The 16,288-nt window shown below is 41.1% G+C and overlaps 1 protein-coding gene across 1 annotated transcript in view; it reads right to left on the bottom strand.

Annotated features, from left to right (window-relative positions):
- MEGF11 (multiple EGF like domains 11) overlaps positions 1-16,288 on the bottom strand; it is a 1,076,815-nt gene that overhangs the window by 931,005 nt on the left and 129,522 nt on the right. Inside the window, 1 exon segment of the mRNA XM_053718531.1 lies at positions 4,458-4,559. Coding sequence (XP_053574506.1) covers positions 4,458-4,559 — 102 coding nt within the window.

Below are 16,288 nucleotides of genomic sequence, written 5' to 3'. Positions count from 1 at the left end.
ACCAGAGAAGAGAATCTCTGGTTTCCTGATCCAGATTTAGTAGAGGGGACAAATCTGTGTAATCCCCATTCCACTGACTGAGCATGCATAATTGCAGCGGTCTGAGATGCAGGCGCGCAAATGGCACTATGTCCATCGCCGCTACCATAAAGCCGATTACTTCCATGCACTGAGCCACTGTGGGGCGCGGAATGGAGTGAAGAACACGGCAAGCATTTAGAAGTTTTGATAACCTGGACTCCGTCAGGTAAATTTTCATTTCTATAGAATCTATTAGAGTCCCTAGGAAGGAAACCCTTGTGAGAGGAGATAGAGAACTCTTTTCTTCGTTCACTTTCCACCCATGCGACCTCAGGAATGCCAGAACTATCTCTGTATGAGATTTGGCAATTTGAAAGCTTGACGCCTGTATCAGGGTGTCGTCTAGGTAAGGAGTGGCTATGCCTCGCGGTCTTAGGACCGCCAGAAGTGAGCCCAGAACCTTTGTAAAAATTCTTGGGGCTGTAGCCAACCCGAATGGAAGAGCTACAAATTAGTAATGCCTGTCTAGAAAGGCAAACCTCAGGAACCGATGGTGATTCTTGTGAATCGGAATGTGAAGGTAGGCATCCTTTAAGTCCACTGTGGTCATGTACTGACCCTCTTGGATCATGGGTAAAATGGTTCGAATAATTTCCATCTTGAATGACGGAACTCTGAGGAATTTGTTTAGGATCTTCAGATCCAAAATTGGTCTGAAGGTTCCCTCTTTTTTGGGAACCACAAACAGATTTGAATAAAACCCTTGTCCTTGTTCCGTCCGCGGAACTGGATGGATCACTCCCATTACAAGGAGGTCTTGTACACAACTTAGGAATGCCTCTTTCTTTATCTGGTTTGCAGATAATCTTGAAAGGTGAAATCTCCCTTGTGGAGGAGAAGCTTTGAAGTCCAGAAGATATCCCTGAGATATGATAAGATATCCCTGAGACATGATCTCCAACGCCCAGGGATCCTGAACATCTCTTGCCCACGCCTGGGCGAAGAGAGAGAGTCTGCCCCCTACTAGATCCGTTGTCGGATAGGGGGCCGCTCCTTCATGCTGTCTTAGAGGCAGCAGCAGGCTTTCTGGCCTGCTTGCCCTTGTTCCAGGACTGGTTAGGTTTCCAGGCCTGCTTGGATTGAGCAAAAGTTCCCTCTTGTTTTGAAGCAGAGGAAGTTGATGCTGCACCTGCCTTGAAATTTCGAAAGGCACGAAAATTAGACTGTTTGGCCCTTGATTTGGCCCTGTCCTGAGGAAGGGTATGACCCTTACCTCCAGTAATGTCAGCAATAATTTCTTTCAAACCAGGCCCGAATAAGGTCTGCCCCTTGAAAGGAATGTTGAGTAATTTAGACTTTGAAGTCACATCAGCTGACCATGATTTGGGCCATAGCGTCCTACGCGCCTGGATGGCGAATCCGGAATTCTTAGCCGTTAGTTTAGTCAAATGAACAATGGCATCAGAAACAAATGAGTTAGCTAGCTTAAGTGTTCTAAGCTTGTCAATAATTTCAGTCAATGGAGCTGTATGGATGGCCTCTTCCAGGGCCTCAAACCAGAACGCCGCCGCAGCAGTGACAGGCGCAATGCATGCAAGGGGCTGTAAAATAAAACCTTGTTGAATAAACATTTTCTTAAGGTAACCCTCTAATTTTTTATCCATTGGATCTGAAAAAGCACAACTGTCCTCAACCGGGATAGTGGTACGCTTTGCTAAAATAGAAACTGCTCCCTCCACCTTAGGGACTGTCTGCCATAAGTCCTGTGTAGTGGCATCTATTGGAAACATTTTTCTAAATATAGGAGGTGGGGAAAAGGGCACATCGGGTCTATCCCACTCCTTACTAATAATTTCTGTAAGCCTTTTAGGTATTCGAAAAACATCAGTACTCACCGGCACTGCATAGTATTTATCCAGTCTACACAATTTCTCTGGCACTGCAATTGTGTCACAGTCATTCAGAGCAGCTAATACCTCCCCAAGCAATACAAGGAGGTTCTCAAGCTTAAATTTAAAATTAGAAATCTCTGAATCAGGTCTCCCCGATTCAGAGACGTCACCCACAGACTGAAGCTCTCCGTCCTCAGGTTCTGCATATTGTGACGCAGTATCAGACATGGCTCTAACAGCATCTACGCGCTTTGTATCTCGTCTAACCCCAGAGCTATCGCGCTTGACTCTCAATTCAGGCAATCTGGATAATACCTCTGACAGGGTATTATTCATGATTGCAGCCATGTCCTGCAAAGTAATCGCTATGGGCATCCCTGATGTACTTGGCGCCATATTAGCGTGCGTCCCTTGAGCGGGAGGCAAAGGGTCCGACACGTGGGGAGAGTTAGTCGGCATAACTTCCCCCTCGACAGACCCCTCTGGTGACAATTATTTTATAGATATATTATAGATGAAACATTCATTGACAAGCACATTGCATCACCGTTTTCTGGATGAATTTATAAGATACTGCATTGTGTTTGCGCTGGGATATCTCACAGTGTGCCAAGTGGCAAGAGTTTATATTTTTGATTATGGACAGTATTCAGCAGATTTTTCTGGGCCATTGATGATAATCACACAGAAAATAACCAGCTTGGCATTTGAGGTTCGAGATGGAACTTTTTGTAAAGACGAGGAACTGACACCATCTCAGAGAAGCCTTGCTGTCAGATTTTTACTGGACCGTCTGCTATAATACTGAACAGTCCAGTTGAATACTGGACATCTGACAACCCTGGCTGCAAAGCAGTTAACACATAATCATTATTCCTCTTGAGAAAGCGCCCAGCAGGGGGCGAGAAACGCGTTGAGGCTACGAGCTCTGGAAGCCTGTGTGTACAAGGACTAAGGGAAACGTGTATCAGCTATTTGGCGGGTGTTGACGTCACACGCCGACCGGGAAATCTGCTGCTGTTCCCCCAAGCAACCTTAGACCACACAAGCACCCGGCGATATCGCTATATTTGAGTAAAGAAACCTTTCATTGCATGTTTTTAAATCTTACATTGTGAGTATTCTGGTCAAAGTTTTTTGTCAATAAAGTGCTGTTTGTTCATACAATATTGCACTATTGGAGTCCATCTTTTTGTATTCACAGACTGCGCTGTTTTCTGTGGGATTGGAGTTACCTAGAAATATGTTAACTGCACATACCTTATTGCAGGAAAACCTGCACGCCATTCCCCCTCTGAAGTTACCTCACTCCTCAGAATATGTGAGAACGGCAGTGGATCTTAGTTACTTCTGCTAAGATCGTAGAAATCACAGGCAGATTCTTCTTCTAATGCTGCCTGAGATAAAACAGTACACTCCGGCACCATTTAAAAATAACAAATTTTTGATTGAAGTTAAAAAACTAACTATAATACACCACTCTCCTTTAACTACCTCCATCTTTGTTGAGAGTTGCAAGAGAATGACTGGGTATGGCAGTGAGGGGAGGAGCTATATAGCAGGTCTGCTGTGGGTGATCCTCTTGCAACTTCCTGTTGGGAAGGAGAATATCCCACAAGTAATGGATGATCCATGGACTGGATACACTTAACAAGAGAAATAAACCCTGAGATAGCTACAATGTAACTATTAGTTATATTGTAGCTAGTTTAGGGTTTATTTTATAGGTATTTTGTTTTAAATAGGAATAATTTAGTTAATGATAGTAATCTTTATTTAGATTTATTGTAATTATATTTAAGTTAGGGGGTGTTAGGGTTAGACTTAGGTTTAGGGGTTTATAACTTTAATATAGTGGCGGCGACGTTGGGGGCGGCAGATTAGGGGTTAATAAATGTAGGTAGGTGGCGGCGATATTGGGGGCGGCAGATTAGGGGTTAATAAATAGTATGTAGGTGTCGGCGACGTTGGGGGCAGCAGATTAGGGGTTAATACATATAATGTAGGTGGCGGCGGTGTCCGGAGCGGCAGATTAAGGGTTAATAATTATAATGTAGGTGTCGGGGGTGGCAGATTAGGGTTAATAAGTGTAAGATTAGGGGTGTTTAGACTCGGGGTTCATGTTAGGGTGTTAGGTGTAAACATAACTTTTATTTCCCCATAGGAATCAATGGGGCTGCGTTAAGGAGTTTTACGCTGCTTTTTTGCAGGTGTTAGACTTTTTCTCAGTCGTCTCTCCCCGTTGATTCCTATGGGGAATCGTGCACGAGCACGTACGACCAGCTCACTGCTGACTTAAGCAGCGCTGGTATTGGAGTGCGGTAATGAGCAAAATTTTGCTCAACGCTCACTTCTTGCCTTTTAACGACGGGTTTCTGAAAACTCGTAATACCAGCGCTGCAGGTAAGTGAGCGGTGAGAGAAAATTGCTCGTTATCATTGCATAGCCTCTAACGCAAAACTCGTAATCTGGGCCATGGTTAGGGGAAACAAATATTACTAAAGTCAGGCTGAGCTACTAACAAAAAAAAATGAACTAACATACCTGTGCCTTGTGCATTTGAACCAATTCAGGATGTCTGTGCAGCGCGTGTAATAGATCTGGTCAAAAGGATGAGCATAGGACTCCTGCACTGTCACAGCATAACTGGATAAGGAAGAAAGAGAATACAAAGATAATAAGCCATTTATATCCCCCCTAGATATTTAAAACATAAGTCAGTGGTCTCCAGCCAGGTAGCATAATGAAGAAGCTGGTGGGGGCAGCATAATACATTTTTTGTTTTTATAATTACTATATAAGCTATGCAAAGTACAAATTAATTGCATAATTTAACATAAATTATATATGTGCAACAAACATTGAAACAAAATATTAGCTAATTTTAGCTTAATATTGGCTTAAATTTTAACCAGGTGGTCAATAAAAGCAGACAGGTGATGTGCCATAGTTTTTGTAGATAGATTGAGAGACAGAGATAGACAGACAGGCAGATATATAGACTAGAAATTTAAAGTAAATTAGTTCAATATTTTTGGAGTTAGTAAGTGTTGGAAAATCTGATTTTTCAATAGAAAGAGATAAGAAAATTAACCTACAAGAAAAAAATGCTGCATTAGTCTTTTTGCAATTTTGAATATAGGTAGATGTGATTGTCTAGTAAGTGGGGTTTTTTTTTTTTATGGTGACAAAATGAGCATCGGTTACTAAGGTATAAAGATTTAAAAAAAACTTATTGTGAGATATTTTGAGCAGGCTCAGTAGAAACCAGCTGGAAAACTAATTCAAGACATTCTCATCAGTAAGTCGGCAGCAGAGGATTGTGGGAATTGTAGTCCCAAACTAGATAGTAGTGCCAATAGGAAAAAAAAAACCAAAAAAAACAATGCCAACAAATATTAGCTATATTTCAATAACAGGGTTCACTTTCCCAATCAAAAATTAAAAAGGATGGAGATTCTGAAATTAAACTTCACCCCCAGAATTTAATATACAGGCAGTCAACAGGTTACGAACAAGATACGTTCTGTAGGTTTGTTCTTAAGTTGAATGTGTATGTAAGTTGGAACAGGCACTTTTTTTAGGTGAAACTCTAGCTAAAAAAATGTTTAGTTTTGGATCGCATAGGGAAAAGTTTGTTTTGCTATCTGTGCCACTGTCCAGAAAATTTCACATCACTTTCTGTCCTTGTGACAATTGGATTTTGATTATTTTGGGTTATCCTGGAAGGAAGGATTGGCGATAACGCTCTATTTTCTCCGTTTGTAAGTATGAGTTGTACTTAAACGGACAGTCTAGGCCAAAATAAACTTTCATGATTCAGATAGAAAACAATCCAAAGTCCAGCACCCTTAAATGCTCAATGCACGCTGCAGGGTTCCTGCAAACCCCAAAATAGATACAAACAGAGAATGCAGCAGCATAGGTATTTTACCAATTTTATTTTGGCACAGACAAAGTCCACAACGTTTCGGGTGTTACCCCTTAATAATGTGAATTCACATGATTAAGGGGTAACACGTTTCGGGTGTTACCCCTTAATAATGTGAATTCACATGATTAAGGGGTAACACCCGAAACGTTGTGGACTTTGTCTGTGCCAAAATAAAATTGGTAAAATACCTATGCTGCTGCATTCTCTGTTTGTATGATTCAGATAGAGCATGTAATTTTAAACAATTTTCCAATTTACTTGTATCACCAATTTTGCTTTGTTCTCTTGGTATTCTTAGTTGAAAGCTTAACCTAGGAGGTTCATATGCTAATTTCGTAGACCTTGAAGCCCACCTCTTTCAGATTGCATTTTAACAGTTTTTCACCACTAGAGGGTGTTAGTTCACGTATTTCATATAGATAACACTGTGCTCGTGCACGAGAAGTTATCTGGGAGCAGGCACTGATTGGCTAGACTGCAAGTCTGTCAAAAGAACTGGAAAAAACATAATTTATGCTTACCTGATAAATTTATTTCTCTTGTAGTGTGTTCAGTCCACGGGTCATCCATTACTTATGGGATATATTCTCCTCCCCAACAGGAAGCTGCAAGAGGATCACCCAAGCAGAGCTGCCACACAGCTCCTCCCCTCACATGTCATATCCAGTCATTCGACCGAAACAAGACGAGAAAGGAAAAACTATAGGGTGCAGTGGTGACTGGAGTTTTAATTAAAATTTAGAACTGCCTCAAAAAAGACAGGGCGGGCCGTGGACTGAACACACTACAAGAGAAATAAATTTATCAGGTAAGCATAAATTATGTTTTCTCTTGTTAAGTGTGTTCAGTCCACGGGTCATCCATTACTTATGGGATACCAATACCAAAGCTAAAGTACACGGATGACGGGAGGGACAAGGCAGGAACATTAAACAGAAGGAAACACTGCCTGTAGAACCTTTCTCCCAAAACCAGCCTCCGAAGAAGCAAAAGTGTCAAATTTGTAAAATTTTGAAAAGGTATGAAGTGAAGACCAAGTTGCAGCCTTGCAAATCTGTTCAACAGAGGCCTCATTCTTAAAGGCCCAGGTGGAAGCCACAGCTCTAGTAGAATGAGCTGTAATTCTTTCAGGAGGCTGCTGTCCAGCAGTCTCATAGGCTAAACGTATTATGCTACGAAGCCAAAAAAAGAGAGAGTCTTTTGACCTCTCCTCTGACCAGAATAAATGACAAACAGAGAAGAAGTTTGCCGAAAATCTTTAGTTGCCTGTAAGTAGAACTTCAGGGCACGGACTACGTCCAGATTATGCAAAAGACGTTCCTTCTTTGAAGAAGGATTAGGACATAATGAAGGCACAACAATCTCTTGATTGATATTCCTGTTAGAAACAACCTTAGGTAAAAACCCAGGTATAGTACGCAGAACTACCTTGTCTGAATGAAAAATCAGATAAGGAGAATCGCAATGTAAGGCAGATAACTCAGAGACTCTTCGAGCCGAGGAAATAGCCATCAAAAACAGAACTTTCCAAGATAAAAGCTTAATATCAATGGAATGAAGGGGTTCAAACGGAACACCCTGAAGAACTTTAAGAACCAAGTTTAAGCTCCACGGAGGAGCAACAGTTTTAAACACAGGCTTAATCCTAGCCAAAGCCTGACAAAAAGCCTGGACGTCTGGATTCTCTGCCAGACGTTTGTGTAAAAGAATAGACAGAGCAGAAATCTGTCCCTTTAACGAACTAGCGGATAAACCCTTTTCTAAACCTTCTTGTAGAAAAGCCAATATCCTATGAATCCTAACCTTACTCCATGAGTAACTCTTGGATTCACACCAATATAAATATTTACGCCATATCTTATGGTAAATTTTTCTGGTAACAGGTTTCCGAGCCTGTATTAACGTATCAATAACCGACTCCGAAAAACCACGCTTTGATAGAATCAAGCGTTCAATCTCCATGCAGTCAGCCTTAGAGAAAATAGGCTTGGATGGTTGAAAGGACCCTGAATTAGAAGGTCCTGCCTCAGAGGCAGAGACCATGGTGGACAGGACGAAATGTCCACTAGGTCTGCATACCAGGTCCTGCGTGGCCACGCAGGCGCTATCAGAATCACCGATGCTCTCTCCTGTTTGATCCTGGCAATCAGTCGAGGTAGCAACGGAAATGGTGGAAACACATAAGCCATGTTGAAAACCCAAGGGGCTGCTAGTGCATCTACCAGCACCGCTCCCGGGTCCCTGGACCTGGATCCGTAACAAGGAAGCTTGGCGTTCTGGCGAGATGCCATGAGATCCAGCTCCGGTTCGCCCCAACGAAGAATCAGTTGAGCAAACACCTCCGGGTGAAGTTCCCACTCCCCCGGATGAAAGGTCTGGCGACTTAGGAAATCCGCCTCCCAGTTCTCCACGCCTGGGATGTAGATCGCTGACAGGTGACAAGAGTGCGACTCTGCCCAGCGAATTATCTTCGAGACTTCCAACATCGCTAGGGAACTCCTGGTTCCCCCTTGATGATTGATGTAAGCCACAGTCGTGATGTTGTCCGACTGAAATCTGATGAACCTCAGTGTTGCTAACTGAGGCCAAGCTAGAAGAGCATTGAATATTGCTCTTAATTCCAGAATGTTTATTGGGAGGAGTTTCTCCTCCTGAGTCCACGATCCCTGAGCCTTCAGAGAGTTCCAGACTGCACCCCAGCCTAGTAGGCTGGCATCTGTTGTTACAATCGTCCAATCTGGTCTGCGAAAAGTCATTCCTTTGGACAGATGAACCCGCGACAACCACCAGAGAAGAGAATCTCTGGCCTCCTGGTCCAGATTTAGTAAAGGGGACAGATCTGAGTAATCCCCATTCCACTGACTTAGCATGCATAGTTGCAGCGGTCTGAGATGTAGGCGCGCAAATGGCACTATGTCCATTGCCGCGACCATTAAGCCGATTACTTCCATGCACTGAGCTACTGATGGGCTTGGAATGGAATGAAGGACACGGCAAGCATTTAGGATTTTTGATAACCTGGACTCCGTCAGGTAAATCTTCATCTCTACAGAATCTATAAGAGTCCCTAGAAAGGGAACCCTTGTGAGTGGGAACAGAGAACTCTTTTCCATGTTCACTTTCCACCCATGCGACCTCAGAAATGCTAGAACTATCTCTGTATGAGACTTTGCATTTTGAAAACTTGACGCTTGTATCAGGATGTCTTCTAGGTACGGAGCCACCGCTATGCCTCGCGGTCTTAGTACCGACAGAAGCGAGCCCAGAACCTTTGTAAAAATTCTCGGGGCCGTAGCCAACCCGAAGGGAAGAGCTACAAACTGGTAATGCCTGTCTAGAAAGGCAAACCTTAGGTACCGATAATGATCCTTGTGAATGGGTATGTGAAGGTAGGCATCCTTTAAGTCCACTGTGGTCATATACTGACCCTCTTGGATCATGGGTAGGATGGTTCGAATAGTTTCCATTTTGAACGATGGAACCCTTAGGAATTTGTTTAAGATCTTCAGGTCCAAGATTGGCCTGAAGGTTCCCTCTTTTTTGGGAACCACAAACAGATTTGAGTAAAAACCTTGCCCTTGTTCCGTTCGCGGAACCGGGTGGATCACTCCCATTACTAAGAGGTCTTGTACACATCGTAGAAATGCCTCTTTCTTTATTAGGTTTGTTAATAACCTTGACAGATGAAATCTCCCTTGTGAGAAGTTTTGAAGTCCAGAAGGTATCCCTGAGATATGATCTCCAACGCCCAGGGATCCTGGACATCTCTTGCCCAGGCCTGGACGAAGAGAGAAAGTCTGCCCCCCACTAGATCCGTTTCCGGATAGGGGGCCCTTTCTTCATGCTGTCTTAGGGGCAGAAGTAGGTTTTCTGGCCTGCTTGCCCTTGTTCCAGGACTGGTTGCCTTTCCAACCCTGTCTGTAACGAGTAGCAGTCCCTTCCTGTTTTGGAGCGGAGGAAGTTGATGCTGCTCCTGCCTTGAAATTACGAAAGGCACAAAAATTAGACTGTTTGGCCTTTGATTTGGCCCTGTCCTGAGGAAGGGTGTGACCCTTACCTCCAGTAATGTCAGCAATAATTTCTTTCAAGCCGGGCCCGAATAAGGTTTGCCCTTTGAAAGGAATATTAAGCAATTTAGATTTAGAAGTTACATCTGCTGACCAGGATTTAAGCCATATCGCTCTGCGCGCCTGGATGGCGAATCCGGAGTTCTTAGCCGTTAGTTTGGTTAAATGCACAACGGCATCCGAAACAAATGCATTAGCTAGCTTAAGGGCTTTAAGAATGTTCAGAATCTCATCCAATGGTGCTGTGCGAATAGCCTCTTCCAGAGACTCAAACCAGAATGCCGCTGCAGCAGTGACGGGCGCAATGCATGCAAGGGGCTGTAATATAAAACCTTGTTGAACAAACATTTTCTTAAGGTAACCTTCTAATTTTTTATCCATTGGATCTGAGAAAGCACAACTATCCTCCACCGGGATAGTGGTACGCTTGGCTAAAGTAGAAACTGCTCCCTCCACTTTAGGGACCGTCTGCCATAAGTCTCATGTGGTAGCGTCTATTGGGAACATTTTTCTAAATATCGGAGGAGGGGAAAAGGGCACACCGGGTCTATCCCACTCCGTGCTAATAATCTCTGTAAGCCTTTTAGGTATAGGAAAAACGTCAGTACACACCGGTACCGCATAGTATTTATCCAGTCTACATAATTTCTCTGGGATTGCAACCGTGTCGCAATCATTCAGAGCCGCTAACACCTCCCCTAGCAATACATGGAGGTTCTCAAGCTTAAATTTAAAATTTGAAATTTCTGAATCCGGTCTCCCTGGATCAGATCCATCACCCACAGAATGAAGCTCTCCGTCCTCATGTTCTGCAAATTGTGACGCAGTATCGGACATGGCTCTCGTGTCATCGGCGCGCTCCGTCCTAAACCCAGAGCTATAGCGCTTGCCTCTTAACTCAGGCAAATTAGATAATACTTCTTTCATAACATTAGCCATATCATGCAAAGTGATTTGTAAGGGCCTTGATGTACTTGGCACCACAATCTCACGCACCTCCTGAGCGGGAGGCGAAGGTACTGACACGTGAGGAGAGTTAGGCGGCATAACTTCCCTCTCGTTGTCTGGTGATAATTTCTTTACCGGTAAAGACTGACTTTTATTTAAAGTAACATCAATACAATTGGTAAACATATTTCTATTGGGCTCCACATTGGCTTTTAAACATAATGAACAAGTAGAGTCATCTGTATCAGACATGTTTAAACAGACTAGCAATGAAGGCTAGCAAGCTTGGAAAAAATCTTTCAATAAATTTACAAGCAATAGAAAAAACGCTGCAGCGCTTTTAAAAACACAAAAAACTGTCACAGTTGAAATAACAATGAACTAATTCAGTTATAGCCAACAATTTTAACAGTAAATGTATGAATTTAGCAGAGGATTGCACCCACTAGCAAACGGATGATTAACCCCTCAATACCCAAAAACGGATAATCAATTTAAGATTTAACGCTTTTATTACAGTCAAACACACTGTCACAGGTCTGCTGTGACTGATTACCTCCCTCAAAACTGAATTTTGAAGACCCCTGAGCTCTCTGGAGACGTCCTGGATCAAGGAGGAAGAAGCAGGAAGACTGTGCAAGAATTTTAACTGCGCAACAAGGCGCTAAAAAAGGCCCCTCCCACTCATATTACAACAGTGGGAGACCTGTTACAACGGTTTCTATGCAGAAATACATGTTAGCCATATGGAAAAAAATCATGCCCAAAAAGATTTATCACCAAAGTACCTCACAAAACGAATAACATGCCAGTAAACGTTTTTAAAAAACAACTTTCCAGCGTTATGCAAAGTTATCACTAAGCCTGCTACCAGTCGCTTCTACTGCAGTTAAGGCTCATACATTTATTTCAGTATTAACAGTATTTTCTCAGTCAAATTCTAGTCCCTAGAAAATAACTCAACTGCGCATACATTTATCAGCCTGATACCAGTCGCTACTACTGCATTAAAGGCTGTACTTACATCATATGGGTAACAGCAGTGTTTTCTTAGTCAATTCCATTCCTAGAAAATATTACTGCACATACCTCATTTGCGGGGGGACCACGCATGCTATTCCCTTTTCTGAAGTTACCCCACTCCTCAGAATGTGCGAGAACAGCCAGTGGATCTTAGTTACGTCTGCTAAGATCATAGAAAACGCAGGCAGATTCTTCTTCTAAATACTGCCTGAGAGAAAAAAACAGCACACTCCGGTGCCATTTTAAAATAATAAACTTTTGATTGAAGAATAATTAGGTAAAAAAAAAAACTCCTATCTCCTCTCGCGACCTCCTTCTTTGTTGAGACTTGCAAGAGAATGACTGGGTATGACATGTGAGGGGAGGAGCTGTGTGGCAGCTCTGCTTGGGTGATCCTCTTGCAGCTTCCTGTTGGGGAGGAGAATATATCCCATAAGTAATGGATGACCCGTGGACTGAACACACTTAACAAGAGAAAGGGGCAGTTTGCAGAGGCTTAGATACAAGATAATCACAGAGGTTAAAAGTATATTATTATAAATGTGTTAGTTATGCAAAACTGGGAAATGGGTAATAAAGGGATTATCTATCTTTTAAAACAATAAAAATCCTGGTGTAGACTGTCCCTTTAAGTTGGATGTCTGTAACCCGGGGACTGTCTGTAGTTATATTTTATACAGTTTAATAGAGGCACCCTATCTTTTTTTTTTTTTTTTTTAATTCTTTATTTATATATCCAACAGCAAACATAATTATATACGTTTACACCTATTATGCACCACGCAGGGTCAGGTGTAAAAGAAAGAACATAAGGAGATAACATAAGATTTAAATAAAAAGATCTCTCCTTAAATACAACATTTTGTAGAAAAAACAAAAGAAAAACGAGAGTTAACAATATATTCTCCTGTCATTCATTTGCATATGCTGTTGGAAATTTTTCACATACAATAAACGGTGGATCCATTCAAACTATCAATCAAACAGAGGAAAAAAAACAAGAACAAAGAAAAAAAACAAAAGAAAGAAAAGAGAGAGAAAGAAAAAAAAAAAAAAAAAAAAACAATAAAAAGAAAATATGTTTTTCCTTTCTTATCTTATCCTATCCCCCCTCCTCCGCCTCCGAGCATTATTACATGTAACCATCAGGCTTAATATTTATTGTCTTGTCTCTACCTTAACTCCCTTCTTCCTTCCTTTACTTCTTTCCTTCTCTTGTCTCGGTCCTTTCCCGTGCTATTTCCCTTGATCTTATTTTCTTTCGCTGTCCTTCTCCCCCTCCCACTCCCTTTCTCTCCCCCTCCCTTTCTCTCCGAAGTATTCCTTAAATCTTCTCTCATGTAGTAATCTCCCCATAACCAGATACCCATAATGGGGGAAACAGTCCTAATATAACCAATTCCAAAAAAGCTATCGTATTTAAAAAAGGCTGTAAAATACGCCTCTGAACCTGAAGCGGATAAGATGTAATTAACGGGAGCCAATCCATAAGAAAAACTCCTATTCTGCTGTCCGTCAGAGATTTAGTATGGAAAGATTCAAATAGGATTTGAAACTGAATTTCTTTAAGGAACTCTGAGACCCTGGGGGCTGTATGGTCTTTCCAGCCCTTGACAATTAACTGTCTTGCAGTAAAGATAATAGTATTTAATATTTTTATCACACGTTTAGGGCGTAAATCAGCATTAGTTAAAAAAAATATCTCCTCCGCAGCCAACGGAATCATATCTTTATAGTGTTTACTATACCAATATCTTATCTTTTGCCAAAATTGTTGAATCTTAGGACAAGACCAGAATATATGAAAAATATCAGCCCTATCCAAAGAACAACGTGAACAAGCATACTTTTGGGTGGGAAAGAATCTAGCCATCTTATTGGGAGAAAGATAGTAATTATTAACTAGTTTTAAATGTGTTTCTCTCCATGATATAGAAATTTGTAATTTTACTGACTCTAAGAAGCTTCGCTCTATCCTATTCTCCTCCAATTGTGGAAAGTATCTCTTCCAGTAATTGTATAGTTTATCCATATTGAGTTCTCCCTGTTTAGCCAAGAGAATATCATAAATTAAAGATATTGTGGAACGACCCAAGGAAAATTGACGAATTATATTCTTAATATCCATCCAATCCACAAACACCTCTGTATTCCACTTTTGTGAGAATATATAATGACGTAACTGGAAATACGCAAATAAATTTGAATGGGGTAAATTAAACTTATGGAATAATAATTCTGAAGAAAATAGCTGATTAGAATCAAATAACTGGTAGACATATATCAGTCCTGCCTCCGCCCACAATCTAAACACTCTCTGCTTTAAACCCGAAATAAATTCGGGATTACCTATTATCGGAAGAAATTCAGAAAATAATGGAGAAATTTTTAATACTCGGCACATTTTATGCCAGGCTATAATAACATTTTTGAAAGAGATCAATTTATTGAGATTCGAGGGCAATTTTTTTACCGGGCAGTGGAGAATAGCTTTTAGAGAGAAGGGAGTAATCATAAATGTTTCCATATCTACCGAGACAAATTTATCTATCTCTGTAATCCAATCAAAGGCCAATTTAACTAGACAGGACCAATTATATAACCTGAAATCTGGCAATGCCAGCCCTGCCTGAGGACGTTTCTGCATTAACCTGTTCAGACTAATCCTAGGCTTTTTATTGCCCCATATAAATTTAGATTGCCAGGACTGTACATCACTAATATCTTTATTAGTCATTAGTAATGGGAGATTCTGAAGAAGATATAAAACTCGAGGGAACATAATAGTTTTAATCAAATTGACTCTTGCAGATAATGAAATTGGTAGAGAGGACCAATTTTCTAGATCATTTTTAATTTTCGACAAGACTGGTGGGAAATTTAATTTGTACCAATTTGCTGGATTCCTATGAAGGATGATACCTAAATACCGAAAAGACTCAACTACTTTAAAAAGGATGATCTCCCCAATTGAGACTGTTCTTATATATCCATAGGAGTTCGCTCTTATCAAAATTAATTTTATATCCTGAAAAGGAGGAGAAAGCCTTAAATAATTGTAACACTATAGGAATATAGTGTTGAGCCTTATCCAGAAATATTAACAGATCATCGGCATACAAGAGCGTTTTTAATCTAGTAGGGCCCAGTGGGATTCCTGGCAACCTATCCCGTAATAGAGTAGCAAATGGTTCCAACGCCAAGTTAAAGAGCAAGGGGGACAGAGGGCACCCTTGCCTAGTTCCTCTTTTGAGTGATATATACGGAGAAGAGTGACCATTGATGCAGAGAAAGGAAATCGGATTTTTATATAGATTTTTAATAAATTCTAAAAACTGATTCTTAAATCCAAAATGCTCTAAAGCCGTAAACAAGTAATTCCAATTCACTGCATCAAAGGCTTTCTCGGCATCTACTGTCAGAATAGCTGCTTCCCTGATCTTCTTAAATTCTTCATTTTTAGGATCTAAGTTCCAGGCATAGTCAAGAAATGTAGAAACTTTACGGATATTCTTAAGAGAGTTCCTGTCTTTCATAAATCCGGTTTGATCTGGGTGTATGATCCCATCTAATAATTTAGCCAACCTTGTCGCGACAATAGCCGTCAACAATTTATAATCCGCATTGAGTACAGATATAGGTCCATACGACCCAGGATCCTCCCGATCCTTACCTTTCTTAAGAATCAGAGATATACGTGCTGCAGAAAAATAATTAGACATTGGCTTACCGGAGGAAAAGTAATAATTAAACAAGTTAACTAGAGGTAATTTGATTTCTTCCTTCAAAATTTTGTAAAACTCTACCGGGATCGAGTCTGGTCCGGGAGATTTATTGATATTAGCAGATTGTATAGCCACCAAAACTTCCTCCTCTGAAATAGGTCTGTTAAGATCTAACAAATTCTCTTCCGCGACACCCGGGAGTTTCACATCGGCCCAAAAATTTGATGCATTATCCAGATTTACCTCTGATTCTGAGTACAGCTTTTCAAATACCTTGAAAAAAGCCTGACTAATATCCTCCGTATTAGAATATTTTACATTGTTAAATTTTATAGCCGAGATCAAATTCTTGCTTTTCCTAACTTGCACTACACTAGCCAAAAATTTAGCGGAGTTCCCATAATGACCTCTAAATTGATAATTTATTTTTAATTCTTCTTCTTGGGACCTTTGTTTTAAATGGATGTCTCTTTCCCTTTTTAATTTGCAGTATCTATCCCAATTATCCTTTGTCTTGTCGTTATAGAATTTCCCGATCGCATTTCTGACTTGAGCAGCTAACTGTAATTCCTGCTCCAAAGTTTTCTTCCTCCACGTAGCTAAATAAAGTTTAATTTCCCCCCTCAGAACAGCTTTTGCTGCTTCCCAAAAAATCTCTGGTTTACTAGATTGCCCCAC

Source organism: Bombina bombina, chromosome 6 (assembly GCF_027579735.1).
Source record: "Bombina bombina isolate aBomBom1 chromosome 6, aBomBom1.pri, whole genome shotgun sequence".
Lineage (NCBI taxonomy): Eukaryota > Metazoa > Chordata > Amphibia > Anura > Bombinatoridae > Bombina > Bombina bombina.
Note: the sequence above shows the minus strand (reverse complement) of the source record. Positions and strands in the feature narration are given on the sequence as shown.